This window comes from Achroia grisella, unplaced genomic scaffold (genome assembly GCF_030625045.1).
Source record: "Achroia grisella isolate CSIRO2021 unplaced genomic scaffold, CSIRO_AGI_Agris_v1 utg970, whole genome shotgun sequence".
Taxonomy (NCBI): Eukaryota; Metazoa; Arthropoda; class Insecta; order Lepidoptera; family Pyralidae; genus Achroia; species Achroia grisella.
The window spans coordinates 1,239,418-1,259,147 of NW_026713076.1; the positions used below are offsets into that span (position 1 = coordinate 1,239,418).

At 38.5% G+C, this 19,730-nt stretch overlaps 1 protein-coding gene across 1 annotated transcript; it reads right to left on the bottom strand.

Moving 5' to 3' along the window:
• Positions 1-1,657: 1,657 nt before the first annotated feature.
• LOC131854153 (uncharacterized) lies at positions 1,658-19,532 on the bottom strand. The gene is given in 12 exon segments (XM_059205286.1): positions 1,658-3,328; positions 3,869-4,132; positions 4,745-4,788; positions 4,975-5,057; positions 7,122-7,350; positions 8,356-8,527; positions 9,388-9,527; positions 13,891-14,116; positions 15,173-17,341; positions 18,042-18,842; positions 18,930-19,154; positions 19,447-19,532. Coding segments are annotated over 11 exon segments (4,488 nt in total). The 5' UTR covers positions 19,083-19,154; positions 19,447-19,532; the 3' UTR covers positions 1,658-3,121.
• Positions 19,533-19,730: the final 198 nt, after the last annotated feature.

The following is a 19,730-nucleotide window of genomic DNA, read 5'->3' on the forward strand; positions in this document are numbered from 1 at the left end:
TACTAATTACAATTTTCTTAATTTACAACCCATGTTCACCTTCAAAATCATAAGTAAATATTTACAGATTTGTAATGTTTTATTACGCAAATTCATATTAACATCAGGATATTCGATTCTAAATATTGAGTCTGTCAGTTGGACATATATGTAATTTATACTAAACCAAACAAACTTATAGTTAACATTTTTCTCTCTATGCAGTGAAACATTTGGTTCGTTAATTTTAACCTGTGGATTAACAAAGTGTTCTAAGAGTTTCGATCAGAGTTTCCCAACGTGGGGGCCACGTCCAACAGAGGGCCAATTTAATTGTTAACTAATTCGAAAATGGACTCTATTAAAATTATAGGGAATTAATATTTTTCTATTCAATTTTTAAAATGTTTTGAAAATATACTTACTGTTTCATTAACAATTTTCTAGTGATTTCTTTTGAAAACTTATCGTTAAGGGACTAGATCAGAGTTTCCCAACGTATGGCCCACACCCCACAGGGGGACAATTCAATTGTTAAGGGGGCAATTCGAAAATGGACTCTCTATTAATATTATATGGAGTATGAATTTGAATTTTTCAAATCAAAATTTCAAATGTTTTTAATATTTACATACAGTGTTTTATTAACAATTTTCTAATGATTTTTTCCGAAAATCTATCATTTAGGTTACTTAAGTGAACAATTCAATATTTTATTACTAAAAATTATGTATATAGGGGGGCATAAGAATTAGAGGAACGGCTAAGGTGGCGCATGACACAAGGGTTGGGACACACTGGTCTAGATTATTAGTTAAATAAACATTATTTAAAGAATGTGAAGAATCCTACTGTATTACATAGCTCATCTCCATGGTTTATTATTTACTTATACAATAAATGAACCTTCCATTAAACTAAGATTTGGAATAATAAATACTTTATTAATTAAATTTATTCATTTGGCCGATAAAATAGAAGTTATATAAGTAAGCTATATAATATGTATATACCATTACATAACTTCTCATCAGAATAAAAATATTATAGTATTTAACTGACGCAAACTAATTAAAAGCAATTTAATAATATTATTAAGTAATAAAGTAAAATTATTGGTGAAAAAATAAATCTCAACTTACATCAATAGCAATGAATATGTACAAAAACAAAATCCATAGACAAACAAACACTTTACTTGAGCTGCAAAGTTAAGTTATATACTCTATGGTCAAATTATTGAGTACTTTACTAGTTTATGTTAGTAGATTCCCCGTGTTGAAATCCCAGCAGTGTTGGGAAAGGGATGGTTAGTCATGTGGACTAATGAACCCGTTGCTAGCAATTTACCATGTCAGCTTGACCTCCACACCCCCTGGAATCATCGTGATAAATTCCTGGTGAATTTAACACGGGCAACTGACGTGACTTCATGATCATCTTATCAACTTCCACTGGTGCCTGCTAGCGTAAATCGTTAGCACAGACCATTCCATTAGGATAAATAAAAAAAAATGTCGCAGCAGCTGATAGTATGGTAGTTACCATTGCCATCAAGCAAAAAGTTATTTGACCGAGTATTAAAAAAAATTGAACTACCATCTTGCATTTTTGGTATATGAGTTAAATTTCTTTTTTTTTCTTAATAAAAAAATATGCAAACATTTATTAGAAATTAAAATAGCACAAGTTATAAATACTAAATTGCACACGTTAACTTAAAATATAAACACAATAATACGACTCATTGGAATTATTGGCATCTGAGGCCTATTTACATGGGGGTGGAAATAAAACCACCCCATCCACTTATGTTTATACTCGTTGTATTTTGCGGCGATGTCCGTGTGAATGTTGGTTAAAAATAATTCAAAACATGATCTATGTTGCTGACGTACTGGCCGTATAGTTTTATACTTCATAATTACATTGTATGTACACAATACAAGGCCTATGTCCAGCAGTGGACGTCTTCCGGGCTGCGATGATGATGATGATGAATTACATTGTATGTTCTATTAAGAATTTTGTATACCAAACGATTTAGTGTCTAATAAAAAATGTGATAGACAACAATCTATGTGTGTAAATTTCATTCGAATATGTCCAGCCGTTCAATAATGATTGAGTAATATAGGTATAGACTAAAATTTATAATATAGAAAGGCGACATGAGTGATTTAGAGACAACTTCAATTCGTTCTGTGTCGATTACAGTGGTGTATATATATACTTTTTGCACTGTATATCAGTTGTATAGTATATTAATTGAATTTGTATAATACGAGAAACGTGTGATTTATACTAACAATAAAAAAAAGGAGTTCGATGAAACAATGTCAATAAAATTTTATCCTCATGATTTCATATATTTTATAAATATTTTAAATTTTTGATATGACCTTCATCAGTATTTCTTTTTGGATTTTGTCACTATTAGCCCAGCATTTAATATACAATTTTATAATTCTGATTAAAAAAAGATATAATTGCAATAACATTCAAATTGTAACTCCTAAACTCATCCCACCGCTGGGCTGAAGTGGGTGAAACACTACTGCACTAATATTTGTAGACACCTCTATTTCATATACAACACAAAATAGATCTCGTACAATCACAACCTGTTCACTTAAAGCATGATGTTCATCTATTTTGTGCCAATTTCATATTATTGCTTCATGCAAATTATAAATAATATTGTCTATAACAAATTGACACTGTACACTAATTAAAGTATTTACAAAAATATAAAGTTAGTAAAACTACTAACGTAATAAATTTTAAGCTATAGGGCCGGTAAAAATGAAAATTTATAATACTACAGAATTCTGACAACACTCGAGTTGCGATGAGCAATTTAATATATTTTTAATGTTCCATTTACACTGCACATGTACGTCACTAGGTTTGAGAGGACGCTCTCACATATAATTATGAATTTATTTCAGTCACGTCACAGTTTTCAGTCGGAGAGTAGATCGCATGCGTTAGCGCCTGCAAGTAGTGGCCCTAATCGAGCAGGAGCGCGGGCCGAGCCGAGCCGAAGCGCGTGCCGACCCCGTCCGAAGCGAGCCGAGCTTGGCCGAGTCGAGTCGGAGCCGAGCCTAGCCGAGTCGAGGCGAACCGAGCCGAGCCGAAGTTAATGGCAGGCGGCGGCGAGCAGCGAGCGGCGTAGTGCTCTCACAGCTCCGTGCAGCCGCAGCGCCGGCCCGAGCCGCAGCCGCAGCGCCCCGGCCAGCTCCTCGCAGGACGCCATCACCAGCTCCGCGCCGGCGATCCGAGCGCGCGTCGCTAACTCGCCGGCCGCCTCGCCGCCGATGCGCGATACTAGCGTCGCCACCTCTCTCTGTTTGTGCGGATATGTTCTATTAGACTAGTCATTAAGTTAGGCTAAGTTTAGTAATAATTTCGATTGTTATATAATACTAATTTTTATTGTCCCTAGCTTTAAATTAGTGCAGTAACTCAGTAAGCCCATCGAAAGGCTCAGATCCCGGTAGCCCATCCGCCAATCGAGAGGCTCAGATCCAGTTACCTGGGTGTTATCGCTTCCGGAGCAGATGCAAGGGGATCGGAGCAAAGGGGTTCACCCTGAATACCCAACTATCACCCCCCTAGGAAAGTATGGATGATTTGTGTCATGTCACGTTAGATTAGCCTTGTCCTCATCCAGAGTATGGAAAACTGTAGGCCGTAAACATTTATTTTACGTGATATATAGATATAACGTAAAATAAATGTAAAATCACAAACTCTCGGTCGGGATGTAAAATATCATAATTATAGATAAATATCAAATTGTAATAATGATAATAATCTATTTTATTATATAATAATTGTAATATAATAAAATAGATTATATAAAAAAACTAAACATGCAGCTGACCTCAGTCCAAAGCGTGGGGTCCTCCGGCAGGTCGAGGTCGGCGAAGTACCGCGCGAGGGGGAAGTGCGGCGAGCGGGGCGGCGGCGGGGGCTGACGCGGCGCGGCGGGCGGCGCGTGGGCCCCGGAGGCGCCCGTGCCCCCCGCGGAGGTGGCGGGCGCGGCGGACGACCGCGAGTAGGTGCGCAGCGCGTGCGAGGGGGCGAGGGGCTCGCTCCCCCGCCACCGCTTCCAGCCGCCGCTCGATACGGACTCGTCGTCCGACGCCTGCAGCAAATACATTAGCTGCCTTTACTCGTACGCTCTTTCGTCTCTCTTATGCGAGAAAGAGTGAGCACGTAAAGATAGAGAGAACGAGACAGTGCGAGCGCGTACAATGCGCTTGGGATATATTTTGTACTATATCTAGTATAATTATAATCACTGCAAAATAACAGACATCTATTTAAGTATGGAGCAAATGGCTAATTATAGAATTATTGTACATGTCTACATTTCTCTTCTTTTATTTTGAAAGACACGTTTAAAATTTATAAATCACTAATAATATAAAAAAATATATAATGTCATCATATTAAACACATTCACATTTCATTTACAACTTGTCATTTCTCTTTATTAAAATAATAGTAAATATATAAAAATCAACATTGTTTTATTTAATTTATTAATCACACATATGCAAATTGTAAATATTTCAACAGAAACTTTATTCAATTGATGATCAGATAATCATTTTTTCTTAACAGCTTTTTAAGAATAACAAATACTAAAAAAATGCTTGAGTTAAGTTTCAGTTGCTTTTATTTGAGATATTTTATTTATTTTTAGGGATGACATATAATACGTATTATATATTTTGCGGGAGACTGTACTTACCGGATCGTTTTTAGTAACTTCATCCACTCGCTTGTGCTTCGGTGAGTCTAAAGCATATCCTGGATCTCCTAAAAAAAAACAACATATTATATACTATAATATTAATATTTATTTACAAAAAGTATTATTTCATTAAAACACAGCACAATAACTGTTGTGGTCTATGTTTCTAAAAAAAACAATATTGTTAATATTTAATCTGTCAATATAAGTAAAGAGAAATATAAAAAGTTAATTAAATACGTACTTCTCTTTGGTATCGCTAGTTGGAGTACTGGCGTGTTAATTTATATAATTATATTGATTTAGACGTCTTTTAATTTATATTTCACTTACCAATTATATATTTAATTAATGGTATTGTTTTCTACAGTAATATCTCTTCTTAATTTACGTGCACTCTGAAATAAAAGAATAATTTAATTGTAAAGTGCCGGAGGTCATCATCAGACGCATACTTGTGGTTCTTATGGACCATATATATTTGACTATATCATATGGTATGGTACATGGTACCAATAACAGTTGTTAAGCAAACCTTTGCTATCCTTTACTCAGATGTCCTTGGAATTTTATATATGTATTTACTTATATGATTGATTACTTATAATGTTGGGATGAACTACCGCTGTGTTGTTCATTTTCGATACCTGATTAGTTCGAGCATATTACGCACCAAATCTTTATTTAGATTATAACGATTCATTTTGATTGGATTGGTCGCGGCGTCTTTTCACTTTCCTTACTTATTTTTCGGAATCACATAACTTCGAGTTCATCACACATAATTAAAATTAAAACGAAACAAAAACAATCGAAATAACTGCACAAACATGTTATAAACATAATAAAAACTGTCATAGAAATAGAAATAATAACCAAATTACAATAATGAAGCTATAAATTAGAAAACAATTCTATAAAAGGGCCTGAATTGTTTTTAAACGGTCTTTTTGACAGTTGCGTCCGCTTAGATCTGTCAAATGAAACGCTCATAATACGAAATAGCCGGTCAGTTTTCGGGCAGAAGACGTTCAGCTGTCACGTGACCGCTGACTGGCTACGCCAGGCAAGTTTAAGCCTGCGCGGCGGCGAAATCGCCAGGCAGTTCAGTTTAAGCCGTAAACTGAATGGGAATAAGAGTTCATAATACGGCCCCAGGCCTTGAGGAAATGTCCGGGGCTTATACTTATTTATAATGTTGGGATGAACTACCGCTACGTTGTTCATTTTCGTCTGATTAGCGAGGCAGGCTACGATTCAGTAGCCGGCTGAAGGAATCATAAGGCGGATTGACGTCGTTAGCCGGGCCGGGCCCGTCACGAATGGCGTGATTACCAGATGGAGAGTGCGGATGCGCGGTGCGCGCGCTGCGCGCGCGAGCGCGGCAGGGCGGTCGGCGGGCTGCAGGTGGGGCGCGAGGCGGTCGGGCGCGGGGTGCGGGCGGCGGGAGGGGGGGGCCGGGCCCGCGCTGTACGTACCTGCGCGAGCGCGGCAGGGCGCGGTCGGCGGGCTGCAGGTGGGGCGCGAGGCGGTCGGGCGCGGGGTGCGGGCGGCGGGAGGCGGGGGCGGGCCCGCGCTGTACGTACCTGCGCGAGCGCGGCAGGGCGCGGTCGGCGGGCTGCAGGTGGGGCGCGAGGCGGTCGGGCGCGGGGTGCGGGCGGCGGGAGGCGGGGGCCGGGCCCGCGCTGTACGTACCTGCGCGAGCGCGGCAGGGCGCGGTCGGCGGGCTGCAGGTGGGGCGCGAGGCGGTCGGGCGCGGGGTGCGGGCGGCGGGAGGCGGGGGCCGGGCCCGCGCTGTACGTACCTGCGCGAGCGCGGCAGGGCGCGGTCGGCGGGCTGCAGGTGGGGCGCGAGGCGGTCGGGCGCGGGGTGCGGGCGGCGGGAGGCGGGGGGCGGGCCCGCGCTGTATGTACCTGCGCGAGCGCGGCAGGGCGCGGTCGGCGGGCTGCAGGTGGGGCGCGAGGCGGTCGGGCGCGGGGTGCGGGCGGCGGGAGGCGGGGGCCGGGCCCGCGCTGTACGTACCTGCGCGAGCGCGGCAGGGCGCGGTCGGCGGGCTGCAGGTGGGGCGCGAGGCGGTCGGGCGCGGGGTGCGGGCGGCGGGAGGCGGGGGCCGGGCCCGCGCTGTACGTACCTGCGCGAGCGCGGCAGGGCGCGGTCGGCGGGCTGCAGGTGGGGCGCGAGGCGGTCGGGCGCGGGGTGCGGGCGGCGGGAGGCGGGGGCCGGGCCCGCGCTGTACGTACCTGCGCGAGCGCGGCAGGGCGCGGTCGGCGGGCTGCAGGTGGGGCGCGAGGCGGTCGGGCGCGGGGTGCGGGCGGCGCGGGGGCGGGCGGCTGCGGAACGCGGCAGGGCGCGGTCCGCGCTGGGGTAAGCGGACGGGCGCGGGGTGCGGGAGCGCGGCGGGGCGCGGCTGCGCGAGCGCGGCAGGGCGCGGTCGGCGGGCTGCAGGTGGGGCGCGAGGCGGTCGGGCGCGGGATGCGGGCGGCGGCCGCGGTACGGGCACGCGGTGGCGGCTGCGTGCTGTTTGTGCGCTCCGCCACGTACTGAGCCCAGTCCTCGGCACCCTCCCACGCCGCACGGGCCCTCCACAGACAGCTCCTCCGCCGCTGTGAACACCATGCGGAACATTACACTCGGCTCACATTAATTTCAATCGAGATGACCACGCCGACGACATGCGATTGGTGAATTTCCAAAGAGGGCGGGGCGTAGAACTAATCCGCTAATTCAGAGGTTCTCAAACTTTTTTGTGTCGAACCAAAACGAAAACCGAAAAATATGCCAAGGGGTCTATTCTATATTTTTCGGTTTTGGGTAGACCCCCCATTCTTACCTGGTATTGATTTTTTGTAAATTTCTAACTGTAGTAAAGTTTAGTGTTAAAAACATAAAGTAAGAGCAACAAGATGTCCGCTGTTGTAGACCCTTTGCAGTTTGTCATAGACCCCTGGGGGTCGATATAGACCACTTTGGGAATCACTGCGCTAATTAAACTGCGTCGTCCGGATATTAATTCTAGGTTTGCATTAAAAAATATTTTGCGACAATTACAAAAGCAATCAATGGCTTAAAATTATGTCTTTTTTGTGATTTCTTATGCCTAGTATGCCACGTTTTGCTCCGCACGATAAACAATATCATCCGGTATAGAAATTTAATTATCGCAGCATTTTTTAGTATTAATAAAGTAACTAAATTCTGAACTAGCTCAGGAATTCTAAGTAACTGAAATAATCCCAAGGATCTCGGGTATTACATCGTATCTGTATTCCCACGCTAAAAGAAAACAAATCATTGAAACCTTCAGACATATGTTCACAAAATAACCATGGCTAACGCTATAAGTAGGTAATATTATGTTTAATTGTTCAACAGTACACTTTAGTTTTTTTTTTGTTATGTCACAAAAAAAAAACAACTATTTAAAAGTACTTATAAATAGATAGATAAGCGCTCTACGACGAGATCCGGGACAATTTTGTATTGAGGGCTTTGGGCTATTGTCAAGTGCTTAGAGCTGTAGCACTGCACACACATCTATTATGCTAGCCTTAATAATCCAAAACTAACTTGATATCTTAATTAAAGTGAAGAATTAATATATGACTCACTGAGTGGCGGCTCGAGCGGGTGTCCTGTCTTGAGGCACCATCCGACTGGGTGTATGTCGGGCGAGTCGTCGTCCATCCAGGCGGAGAGGTCGTCGGGCCAGCCGTCGAACGATACGCGCACCTGGTGGCCCTTCACCTCGCTTATGCTCGCCACGCGGATCAGGAACGGCACCTGGCACAACACGCACGCTAGTAGTATATAATAAATGATAATGAATGACAACTGTCATAGACTACATTTACAATACCTGTTAGCAATAGTTAATTCCAATACATATTAGAAGTTACAAGTTGCACCTGTGCTTGTAAAATATACAATACACCACTATTATAGACTACATTTCCAATTCCTGGCAGCCAGTTACATTAGCAAATATATAATTATGAATTAAATTCACTACTGTCTTTTGCAAAATGCCGCTTATTTAATACGTACAAATGTCCACAACCGTAAAAATAATTAAAAAGAGTTTCAAATTTGTTTTTTTAAAGTTCACGTAAACAAAACTATTTAAACATAGATATTTGAGTTAAATTTTATGTTACTGTTACTATGGATCTGAGATACTGGCTATTTACAAACAATCGGTATCATGAAATAGATAATATTGTGTGATAATAATGATAAGAGATTACATTTGACATGATAGTTATATATTTAAAACATATAATATATATAATATGCTCGTATCATCGACAGTAAAAATATTGTCTATTATAGAAGTTCTTTTAATTAGATAATAATTTATGGTCTATGATCTATAATTTATGGTTGGGAAAAACTTGAGTATAATAATGGCGCAGAAAAGTCAACCATGTGGTGACGGAATAAGAACACTTTTTAATTATCAGGACAAGAGATAGAGGATAATGTTATAAATACATACGTAATATACATAGAAACCACTCAGACCAATACAAACAATCACGTTCATGGATACAAATGTTTGTGCCGTGCGAGGAATCGAACCTGCGACCGTCGTATCGTTACAATAATTACCGAAAAAAATAGAAGATTTAAAACATAGTTACCCTGGAATCAACAACTTCCAACTTCATGCCGGGTTTGAATCCCTGGGGCGGGCGTGTCTTGAACGCTCTCGGGGGCGCCGCAGACGCGCCCGTGTCCGACAGGTAGCTCTCCCATGAGAACTCGTCGGGGTCCTTGTAAACTGTTGAACAGAAAAATAATCTTATATATAAAATTCTCGTGTCGCAGTTTTCGTTCCCATACTCCTCCGAAACGGGTTCACCGATTCTCATGAAATTTTGTGAGCGTATTGAGTAGGTCTGAGAATCAGCCAACATTTATTTTTCATCCCACTAAAGGTTAGGGGTAGTCCACCCCTATTTTTTTTATTTTAAGGCAAAACAACGTTTGCCGGGACAGCTAGTATATTTTATAAATATGAGAGTGTAGAGGTTTTTTTTTGTGCATGATAATGGAATGGTGCACCCGCCTGCGCTAACGGTTTACACTGGTGGGGCACCAGTGGAGGATGATAAGATGAGCATGAGGTCAGGTCAGTTAACCCAGTTTCCAGGGGGAACGGCGTGGAGGTCAACCTGACATGGTACATTGCTAGTAATGGGTTCATTAGCCCACATTACTAACAATCCCATTTCCCCCCGAGTGTAGAGGTTGTACCATGTCAGGTTGACCTTCACGTGGTTGCTCCTGGAAACCATCGTGATAAAGTTCAAGTGAATTTATCACATGGGCTGACCAGACCTCATGTTCATCTTATTATACTCCACTGGTACCCCGCCAGTGTAAACCGTTAACGCAGGTGAGTGCACCATTCCATAATCATCTTATTACTTAAAAGTATAAAAAATAGATAATATTCTCCAATCTCTCATTCTCTCATTCTCCGTAAACTAACACATATAAAATTTAATAAAAATAGGTTAATCCGATTTGGAGAAGTGTGGGAACTAATACTGACACCACAAATATATATAACAAATCCTTGCTTCCTTACTTCTAAATATATATAACTCAAAGGTGACTGACTGACATAGTGATCTATCAACGCACAGCCCAAACCACTGGACGGATCGGGATGAATTTGGCATGCAGGTAGCTGCTATGACTTAGGCATCCGCTAAGAAAGGATTTTGATTAATTCTACCCCCAAGGGGATAAAATAGGGGATGAAAGTTTGTATGAAACTTTGTCAATTTTAAACCGATCGGGCTGAGACTTTGCATGCATAAAGCTACTATGACATAGGCATCCCCTAAGAAAGGATTTTGATAAATTCCACCCCTAAGGGGATAAATTAATGCGAGCGAAGCCGCGGGCAAAAGCTAGTAATATTATAAATTCGAAAGTAACTCTGTCTGTCTGTCTCGCTTTCACGCCAAAACTACTGCACCGACTTCAATAAAATTTGGTATACAGATTATTTGGTATATAGAGTATAGTCTAGACCCTGAGAAAGGACATAGACTACTTTTTAATGCGAAGAAAGGGTTGTAAAGGGTTGATAGAGGAGATGATACGTTCTATGGAAGTATCGTCATTTTTAAAGCTAGAAGCTTGAAACTTATTTTTTAAGATTTTGAATATTAATATGACATTTGTATGAATTTTACCCATATAAAATAAAATAGGGTGAAATGGAAATTCCTCATTCGTCCTCTATTTCTTGCGAACGAAGTCGCGGGCATGGCTAATATACAATAAAATCACAAACAATCTTTACATAGTACAAAACAAAGTCGCTGTCGCTGTCTGTCCGTCCCTATGTATGTTTAAATATGGTGCGTCGTAAACAGACAGTCTTAGGAGCGGTGGTTTCTATCTTCTCAGGATAGAGTGTATACTTTCCAAAGGAGATGTTTAAACTTCAGAGACACATAAACTACTTGCAATAATATCAATAAACTTGTTAAATCTAATTCCAACTTCATCTCCTCTGATCGATCCCCCGTCCTATTCATTACGTTTCATTCAATTTCATTATTCATCGAAATTACGACGGGCGAGCTAAGGTCCGAACCCCTAGCGGTGCCCTCAGACTAGACTGCGACTCAGAGTTGGCCTTCAGCCGCATAAGTCCTTCCGCGGATTTGGAGTGCCATCGCCCTCCATCGTCCGGTGAAGCTGTAAAGGCCAGCTGCGAGCAACATAATAAGATTTTTTTTATGTTCAGTGCAATGTAACTCTAATTACATAGTGGATTACTATAATTGGCTAAGATTAGTAATATAAGCTGTTGTTAATCCAAACAAAATAAAATAATAAAAAAAAAACAGTATTAGAGTAGTTCGAAAAAAAATCTTTCTTTATATGAGTAAAAAACATTATTAATATATATTTAAATACATGTAAACTTACATGCGTTGTTTTTCTCTTTGTGACAGTCGGGCATAAACTACAGATTGTTGGTCATTGCTCATCGAGTCGATAAATATACAATCGACGCTATGAACAATATCCAACAACTGCTACAAAAACGAGCAGTTTCCTTAAATATGAATCACCAGGATACACATATATATAATTAACTATTTGGTCGTGGTAGGTAACTATAAATATACAATTTACATGTATATATCTATATATATTAAAAATATCGCTTCAAAATCCGTTGCGTAGTGTTTTAACATTTAAGCATACATAGGGACGGATAGACAGCTACTTTGTTTTATACTATGTAATGATAAGAGGTAGACAATGAAACAGAACGTTGAAATCCTGGACATGTGTTGTTTAACAGAACCAACTAGCGTATACTAACATGACTAACATATTTTACGTACGCAGATAACGTAATGCGACCAACGCGTTAAATGTAAAACATAAACAAATACATCTCGATGTTCTTGACATTATATAATTACGTCCCGACTCGGCGCGTAAGGCAATTGAATTTATCACTAGCTGTACCCGCGACTTCGTCCGCGTGGAATTTAACTGTATTTTTCTAAAATAAATGTAGCCTGAGTTACTCTTTGTTATATCAGCTACCCGTCAAAATCGGTTTTCAGAGATTAGCCGGAACAAACAGACAGACAGGCAAAAATGGTACAAAAATGTTATTTTGGTGTATGTACCGTATTTATATTCATATGCATGTAGTAAAAAACGGTTATTTCAATATTACAAACAGACACTCCAATTTTATTTATATGTATAGACTAGCTGTACCCGCGACTTCGTCCGCGTGGAATTTAACTTTATTTTTTTTAAATAAAAGTCCCGTCAAAATTGGTTTAGCCATTTCAGAGATTAGCCGGAACAAACAGACCGACAGATAGACAGACAAAAAATGTAAAAAAGAATATTTTGGTGTATGTGCCGTATTTATATTCATATTCATGTAGTAAAAAACGGTTATGTCAATATTACAAACAGACACTCCGATTTTATTTATATGTATAGACGTATAAATTAATTTCAATATATATACTTGTTAACTACCATAAAATATGATAGTTTATATGAGTTCATTGTAATGTGCATCTCCTAGAGTTTATTAGAGATTCATATAAATAATGGAGGATTTTTTATAAGCATAGAAGTATATTAAAAAAAATTTTTTTATTATATTATTAAAAATATAACACATTTTATGTTACTCGCTGGTTATTAATTTTCTATGAGAATAAGATTTTTTTTGTCTTTTTTATTTATCCAGGAAAATAAATTTAAAACTTTGTATAACCTATATTATATATACATATACACATTGTTATGTACTATAATATTGCAAGGGTCTCTTAATAAAAAAATCAAAAAGAATAAATTTCTTCTAACAATAAATTTTAGTACAAAAAAAAATATTTTTAAGTTTAAAAAATACTTCAGCAATATGAAGGTTGTTGCTGCTTTTTTGCAATAAATTTAATAATGTTTGGGTTGATGTAATCTCAAATGGAATTCCACTCTTTATACATAAAAATTACGTGTCACGTTGTTTGTCCGCGATGGACTCCTATACTTCTGAACCGATTGCAAATTTGATTTGCACATTGTGTGCAATTTGATTCAACTTGAAAGATATGATAGCCTACATATCAATTTATAGACGCAATATTATTTTATTGCAAATAGCCACAGCAACGGGTGGCCGGGTCTGCTAGTTAAAATATATTTCTGTATTTGTTTTTTATATACATGAGCAGAGAATGACCTTACGAGGAGGTCTATGCCGTGCTAAGTGCTTAAAAAATTTGATGGCATTTATTTATTAATTCAAAATATCCATAGACAATAATAATATCTTAGGACAATTCACACAACACCAATCTAGTCTCAAGCTAGGTAGAACTTATGTTATAGTTACTAGACAACTGATATAAATACATAGATACATTTCTTTTTCTAAATACATACCCAGACCAAACAATCATACTCATAAATATAAATGTTCATAATGTGGGAGAAATCGAACCCCCGACCATCGGAAATAAAGCAGTGTACTAAACCACTAGATCACCGAGGGCGTCAATAGATAACACAGCTGACCAACACATCCGTTAAGGTTAAAAAACTCTGGTTTAGATAAGCAAAGAGTTACTTACAGTTGGGCGGCGTCAGTGATATGCCGTTTTCTTCCGCCCAGCCCACAGGATGGATATACGGTGATGTGGGATCGACCCAGTAGTCGTACATCTCGTCCCAGCTGTCGAAGTTGATCAGCATCCGGTTGTCCATCATATCCGTAATGGTGGCTACGCAGACCAGCTCGTTCTTCCGGTCCTCCGCCTCGAGTTTCATCCCGATGCGGAAGCAGTTTGGTTTGAAGATCTATTTGAAAGAATATTTTTATATATTAATACAGTATTGTCTATATACGTGAAGCAAAAACCTTTTTACAATATTTGCGCGAACGGAAGAGTATGAAATTTCGCACACTTATAGTTTAAATAGAGATAAGCAACGGGTGCAACATGTTTTTTTTTCTATTAAATTATGCCTACGAAATACACTAAATTAATAAAAAAAAACTTTACACACTATCGTAACTGACACCTATTGCGGCATTGCTTATTGTTAATATCTGTGGTTCAATTTAGAATAAAAATTTTAAATACATATTAACATTGTATTTAAAATCATTTGTCTATAGTCTTATTGAATGTCAAAGACAACTATAATAATAATAAATGTGTGTGCATGGCAATAGTTGTTCATGCACTGAATTTTCATTTAATGTTAGACATAGACACCTATATAAATATACATTGTAAATAAACTGGCTTTAAAAAAAAAGTAATTCAATTGATTTTATTGCCAGTTCTTCTCAATTGGATCTATATACCGAACTGGATGGTAGGAAAAAAAAAAATAAAATTAGAATGTAAAAATTTGATGTTCATAAGCGGCTAAAATGTCCTACATGAATAAACGATTTTTGAATTTTGAATAAATTAATTAATATTATTATAAATTATTAAATATTAGATTTTTAAACTAAGTGTGGATTTTAAAGTAATTTCTAACATTGGGCGACCTGTAGTACTTATAAATAGTATATGACGGTTACCATCAGGTTTATGACATTCAAATTACATAAAAAAAACTATAGTTTTAGTATATTTATCTATATTTAAAGTGTATGTATGTGTATATACTCATACATGTATATAATATTTTTTTTACTGTATATTTATATAATATATATATGTCTTGTATAGTTATTTATATGTATTAGTAAATTTAAAACAGCTGTCGCTAATACCCCACGACGCTTTCTGTTTATATCCTAAGGTCAGCTGGGAGAGAATGCATATGGCATTAAGCTCGCCTGTTGTACGAAATTTTTTTGGTCAATAAAGAATAAATAAATAAATAAATATTTACCGTATTAGTGATATGTGGGAACAGATGCCTGGGCGCAGCGATCGCTCGCATATGTTTTAAGTACAACGGCCAAGAAAATATAGAGGCATTATAGTTGGCTGGTGGTTTTAATGTGCGACCATTCTTCTCACACCAGCCCGGAGGAAAGATGTCTATCGAATCCGAATTTACCCAGTAATCATGTAAATCCGGATATCCGTCAAAGTGGAGACGCATCCGGTAGCCCTGCACTTCCGCCACAGATACCACGCAAAACATCGACGGATGTTGCGGATCTATCGCCTCAAGCCGCATCCCAACCTTGAACCCATTCCGCGTTTGATACGGGAATGGATCTTTAAACAACTTTACGGGGGCTGCCTTCGCTTTACAGATATCAAGGTACCGCATCCACGAGAACCCATTCTTGCCACACATCCAAGGATACTTCTCATTCTCCATGTCATCGCTCAATTTTATAGTATCATCGCTGTGTATATCACCAGAGTCATAATGTTTCGATGCTGTTTTGTCATCCTTGTCTTGCAATGTATCAGTATCCCACCATTGCTTCTTCATAAGTATTTTTTTCATTTTATTCCTCTTTTTATTCAATTCTGCTCTCTCTTTATCCTTTTTCTTTTGTAAAATTTTCTGCACATCACTTTGACACGCTGAACTGCAGAAGTTGGGATTAATGAAATCTGCAGCCATACCGTGACATCCACAACCATCACAACGGTACATATCCTCAGGGGAGTTAGGTTTTTTGTCCCTAGGATTTCTTTCAACACGCTGCTTCAATGGTGTATGGTACTTGACATTTGAATTAGCCAATACATCCTCTTGGTCACCCCTATCAACTATATCAATGAGACCAAATTCATTTGTGCGAAATTGTATTTTACTACCCTGCAGTATACCGATTCCATTATTCCAAATTATACCAGGAGGATCCTCTTCCATAGTGGTATTCAATTTATTTTGGACACCAAAATCACTTTCTTTCTCAACAATTGTGTCTTTTTTATAATATAGCTCATCATGATTGTTTGCTTGGATATCCCTCTCAGTATTAGGCTCAGTTTTCACCTCTTTATAATCTTCGTCAGAATCGCCTAAGTTGACTTTAGCTTCTAAATCTTTATCCAATTTTTCATCACAAAACAAAGATGGAACTCTGTGATCATCATTATTGTCAGATTCATGGTTGTCATCTGTTTTTTCAATTTTTGGTTGAGGCATAGACAAATTAATCTTCTTGTTGGATAAGTTTTCGTTACAAAGTGAGATACGTCTTTTGAGATTTGCATTAGCAGTTTTTCTGTCACTGTTATCTGAATTGGACCTTCTCAATATTGCAGGAGCTGCAATGGTAACTGGGCCCATATCATTTCTATCTAAAACATTCTTGTTTAATAAACTTTTTCCCTTCTCTGGGATAGCCAAAGTGAATGATTTTTCTCTAGTCTGTCCCCCTTCATCATCGGCGATTGAGACTGTAAAAATGTCATCATTCATTGATGCATTTGTCTCTGGTATAGACAAAGTATACTCTCCTTGTTCACCTGTCGGTTCGGCTCGTGATCCAGATATTGAAAAAGTGTATGCTTTCTCACCTTTAGAGTTTTCTGATACTGAGTTCTTGTCTTTATTGTTACCACCAGTTTTGCCTAACGGGTGTAATGGTGGTATTTCGGTATTTTCCATGGGCGTAGGATCCCTCATTACAGTAATATTCCCCTGAGGATCATTTTGTATCTGACCATTAGCAATTTGGAGATTTATAAAGGGCCCTTTTGATGCCATAGTGGCTGGCAAAGTGACAGGAAGAATAAATTTTGTATTCTGCATTTTTGGCATATTCATTGGAGTTAGGAAGAGTTTTTGATTCCCTGATGGGACATTTGACTGGTTATTGGATATTAAAATTGATTGGTTATCATTCAATGACTTGGTACTCGGCTTTTTTACAGAACTTAGATATGCAATTGCTTGCTTGCTTTGATTTCCAGGAGCAATGCTTACTGGCACCATCATTTTATCATTTGATTTTGGTTTTTGTATGACAATAGGCTGTGTGGCATTAACAGGAGCTAATATAGAAGACTTGTTTTGGTTGGGCACCTTGGGTGCAATATTAGGTTTGTTGCTAACGTTTGATATCAAGATATTGTTGTTACTGGTAACCTGAAATATTAAAATTATAAACCCATATTATAACAAATTTGTACTATAAATAAATTTAATAATAACCAATAAAACGATAAAAAATCATATTATTAAATTAGATGGATGTCTGTTACACACATTATTTTATATTGTAGATTAAACCTTAAATAATTAATATTTAAATGATTTTCAACAAAAGTTTACTTTGTTCACCCACCCTATTTTCAGAGTAATTCGATAAAGATGCCTTTATTTCTGTACTATTATACATTATTATTATTTATTTTTTTGTTACATTCAAATTCATTAATATTATTATATTATACTATAAATTTATTTACATATATTTTTTACTATTATTATTTGCAAATTTGTTAAGTAGTTTAATTTTCTATTTCTATTATTAATTTCATTATCTCTATTATACTTTGTAATTACTCTGAATGGATTTCTAATTAAGAATGAAATATTTTAATACTTGTTAGATAATTAATAATTAAATTTATTATTGTTAGTATTAGTTAGTAAAATACTAGATTAATCTTATGTGTTTTAATATTAAAATAATATTTTTCTTCAATGGTAAGTATTAAATTTGATTTATGTAGAACCATGTTTAATTGTGAATAAAAATAATTTATATAAAAGAAATATTTGTCCTTTAAAATAATGTGTGAAACATTAACAAATTATTCTCTAATATTTATGTAGTACTCACAGGTCTCCTTACTATAATTTGAGGTGGGTTGCCACTTGTGCTGGCCTGGCTGATAACCTCAGTACTGGTCACAGCTTTCAAACCCGTTGGGGTCTGGATGTACACCATGTGAGGGACAGGCCTCGCAGCACCCCTCAACTGGACAGTGCCCGAGTTGGTGTTTGGTAGCGCAAGTTGTATGGAGTTGTTACTTGTGTTTGGGATTTGAACAACTGGATTAGCACCGACATGGACTTGTGAAACTGATGTGGGGTTAGTCATTTTGACTTGGACCCCTGATGTGTCAGCCATCTGTAGCTGTGACGAACTGGAGACTGTTAAATCAGATGCCCCATCTATACTATTTGGCCTTGCATTTGAGCCCATATGGACATGAATAATGGAGTTATGGAGCGGCTGGTTGGTGGTTTGCAAAAGAGGCATAGAAGGTAGCGTTGGTGTGGTTAACTGAATATTTTGTGCCGCAGCAGGAATTTGGAGAGGCACATTTATAGTTTCACCAGCTGGTAATTGTACAGGCACACTGGTCGCCCCTGACACTTGAAGAGGAAGACTAACAGGGGTAATTTGCAACGGTACTGTATTTGTAGGGCCTGATAACTGAACAGGGACATTAATATTCGATGTGGAGCCTGGTATTTGCACAGGGACATGTACAGTGGACAGTTGGAGTGGATATGGGGCATTGTTGGTATGGATTTTCATAGGGGCAATGGAATGGGTGACCAAATTATGAGTAATTGGCATAGAGCTCTGAGGGGCTTGCACAGAGGACACAATCATGCTGCTTGGTATTGGTGCCTGAAATAGAACACGCGATGTGAGTACACAAAAGTTACACAGCACATAATTGTTTTAATTATTACACTTATTATAATTACAACTCACACGTAATGTATTCAATAGCACATTGTGTTGCGAACTATTTTGCGATAAATTGGTTGTGACGGGGGCGCTCGTAGATTTTAATAGTCTTTTTTTCAAAATTTCAGTTTTAGGATCATCAAAGTTTTGAAGTGAATTACATTGCTGTCTCTCCATTTCTTGATCCCGAAAACGTTATTGGAGTCATTACAGAAACTCAATTATCTTTTACAACCCATTACTGACGACCTGTAATGCATAAAAATAAAATATTTCGAAGTGAAAAATCACGAAGACGCACTTTTGTCACGAATTATTTTCTAATATCAATCCAAGTTTAGTTCAACACTCGTTATAATTTATTTTATTATGAAATATTTAAATTTTTCTTAGACAATTACTGGCATTTTTAATGTTCGTTACATTTTTCTTTCGCGAGGATCGCACTCGTATCAATTTGTGCAGCTACTTTTAGAGAATCACAACCTTCCTCAAAAAAGTTCATGAAACACTCAAATCTAAATTTCTTAGTTATGTTTACCTATTTCAATGTAAAAAGTAATTAATCAAGTATCACTCCTGCTATAACAATACCATTGTCTTATCGAAAACCAATAAAGAAAAATAAATTATTTTAATAAAGCGACGATATTTACTTGCTAGTACAACTGGTAATAATTTTGACAACATTGCCAAAAGGTAGCAATTTGTTACGTTGGTACTCTCGGAAATTTCAACCAATCACATTTAAGTGTTTACGTGACGAAGCTTTCGCGCCTCGCGCGCGTTTGATTGATTAATTAGTTACAAATTAAGTAAGTTTCT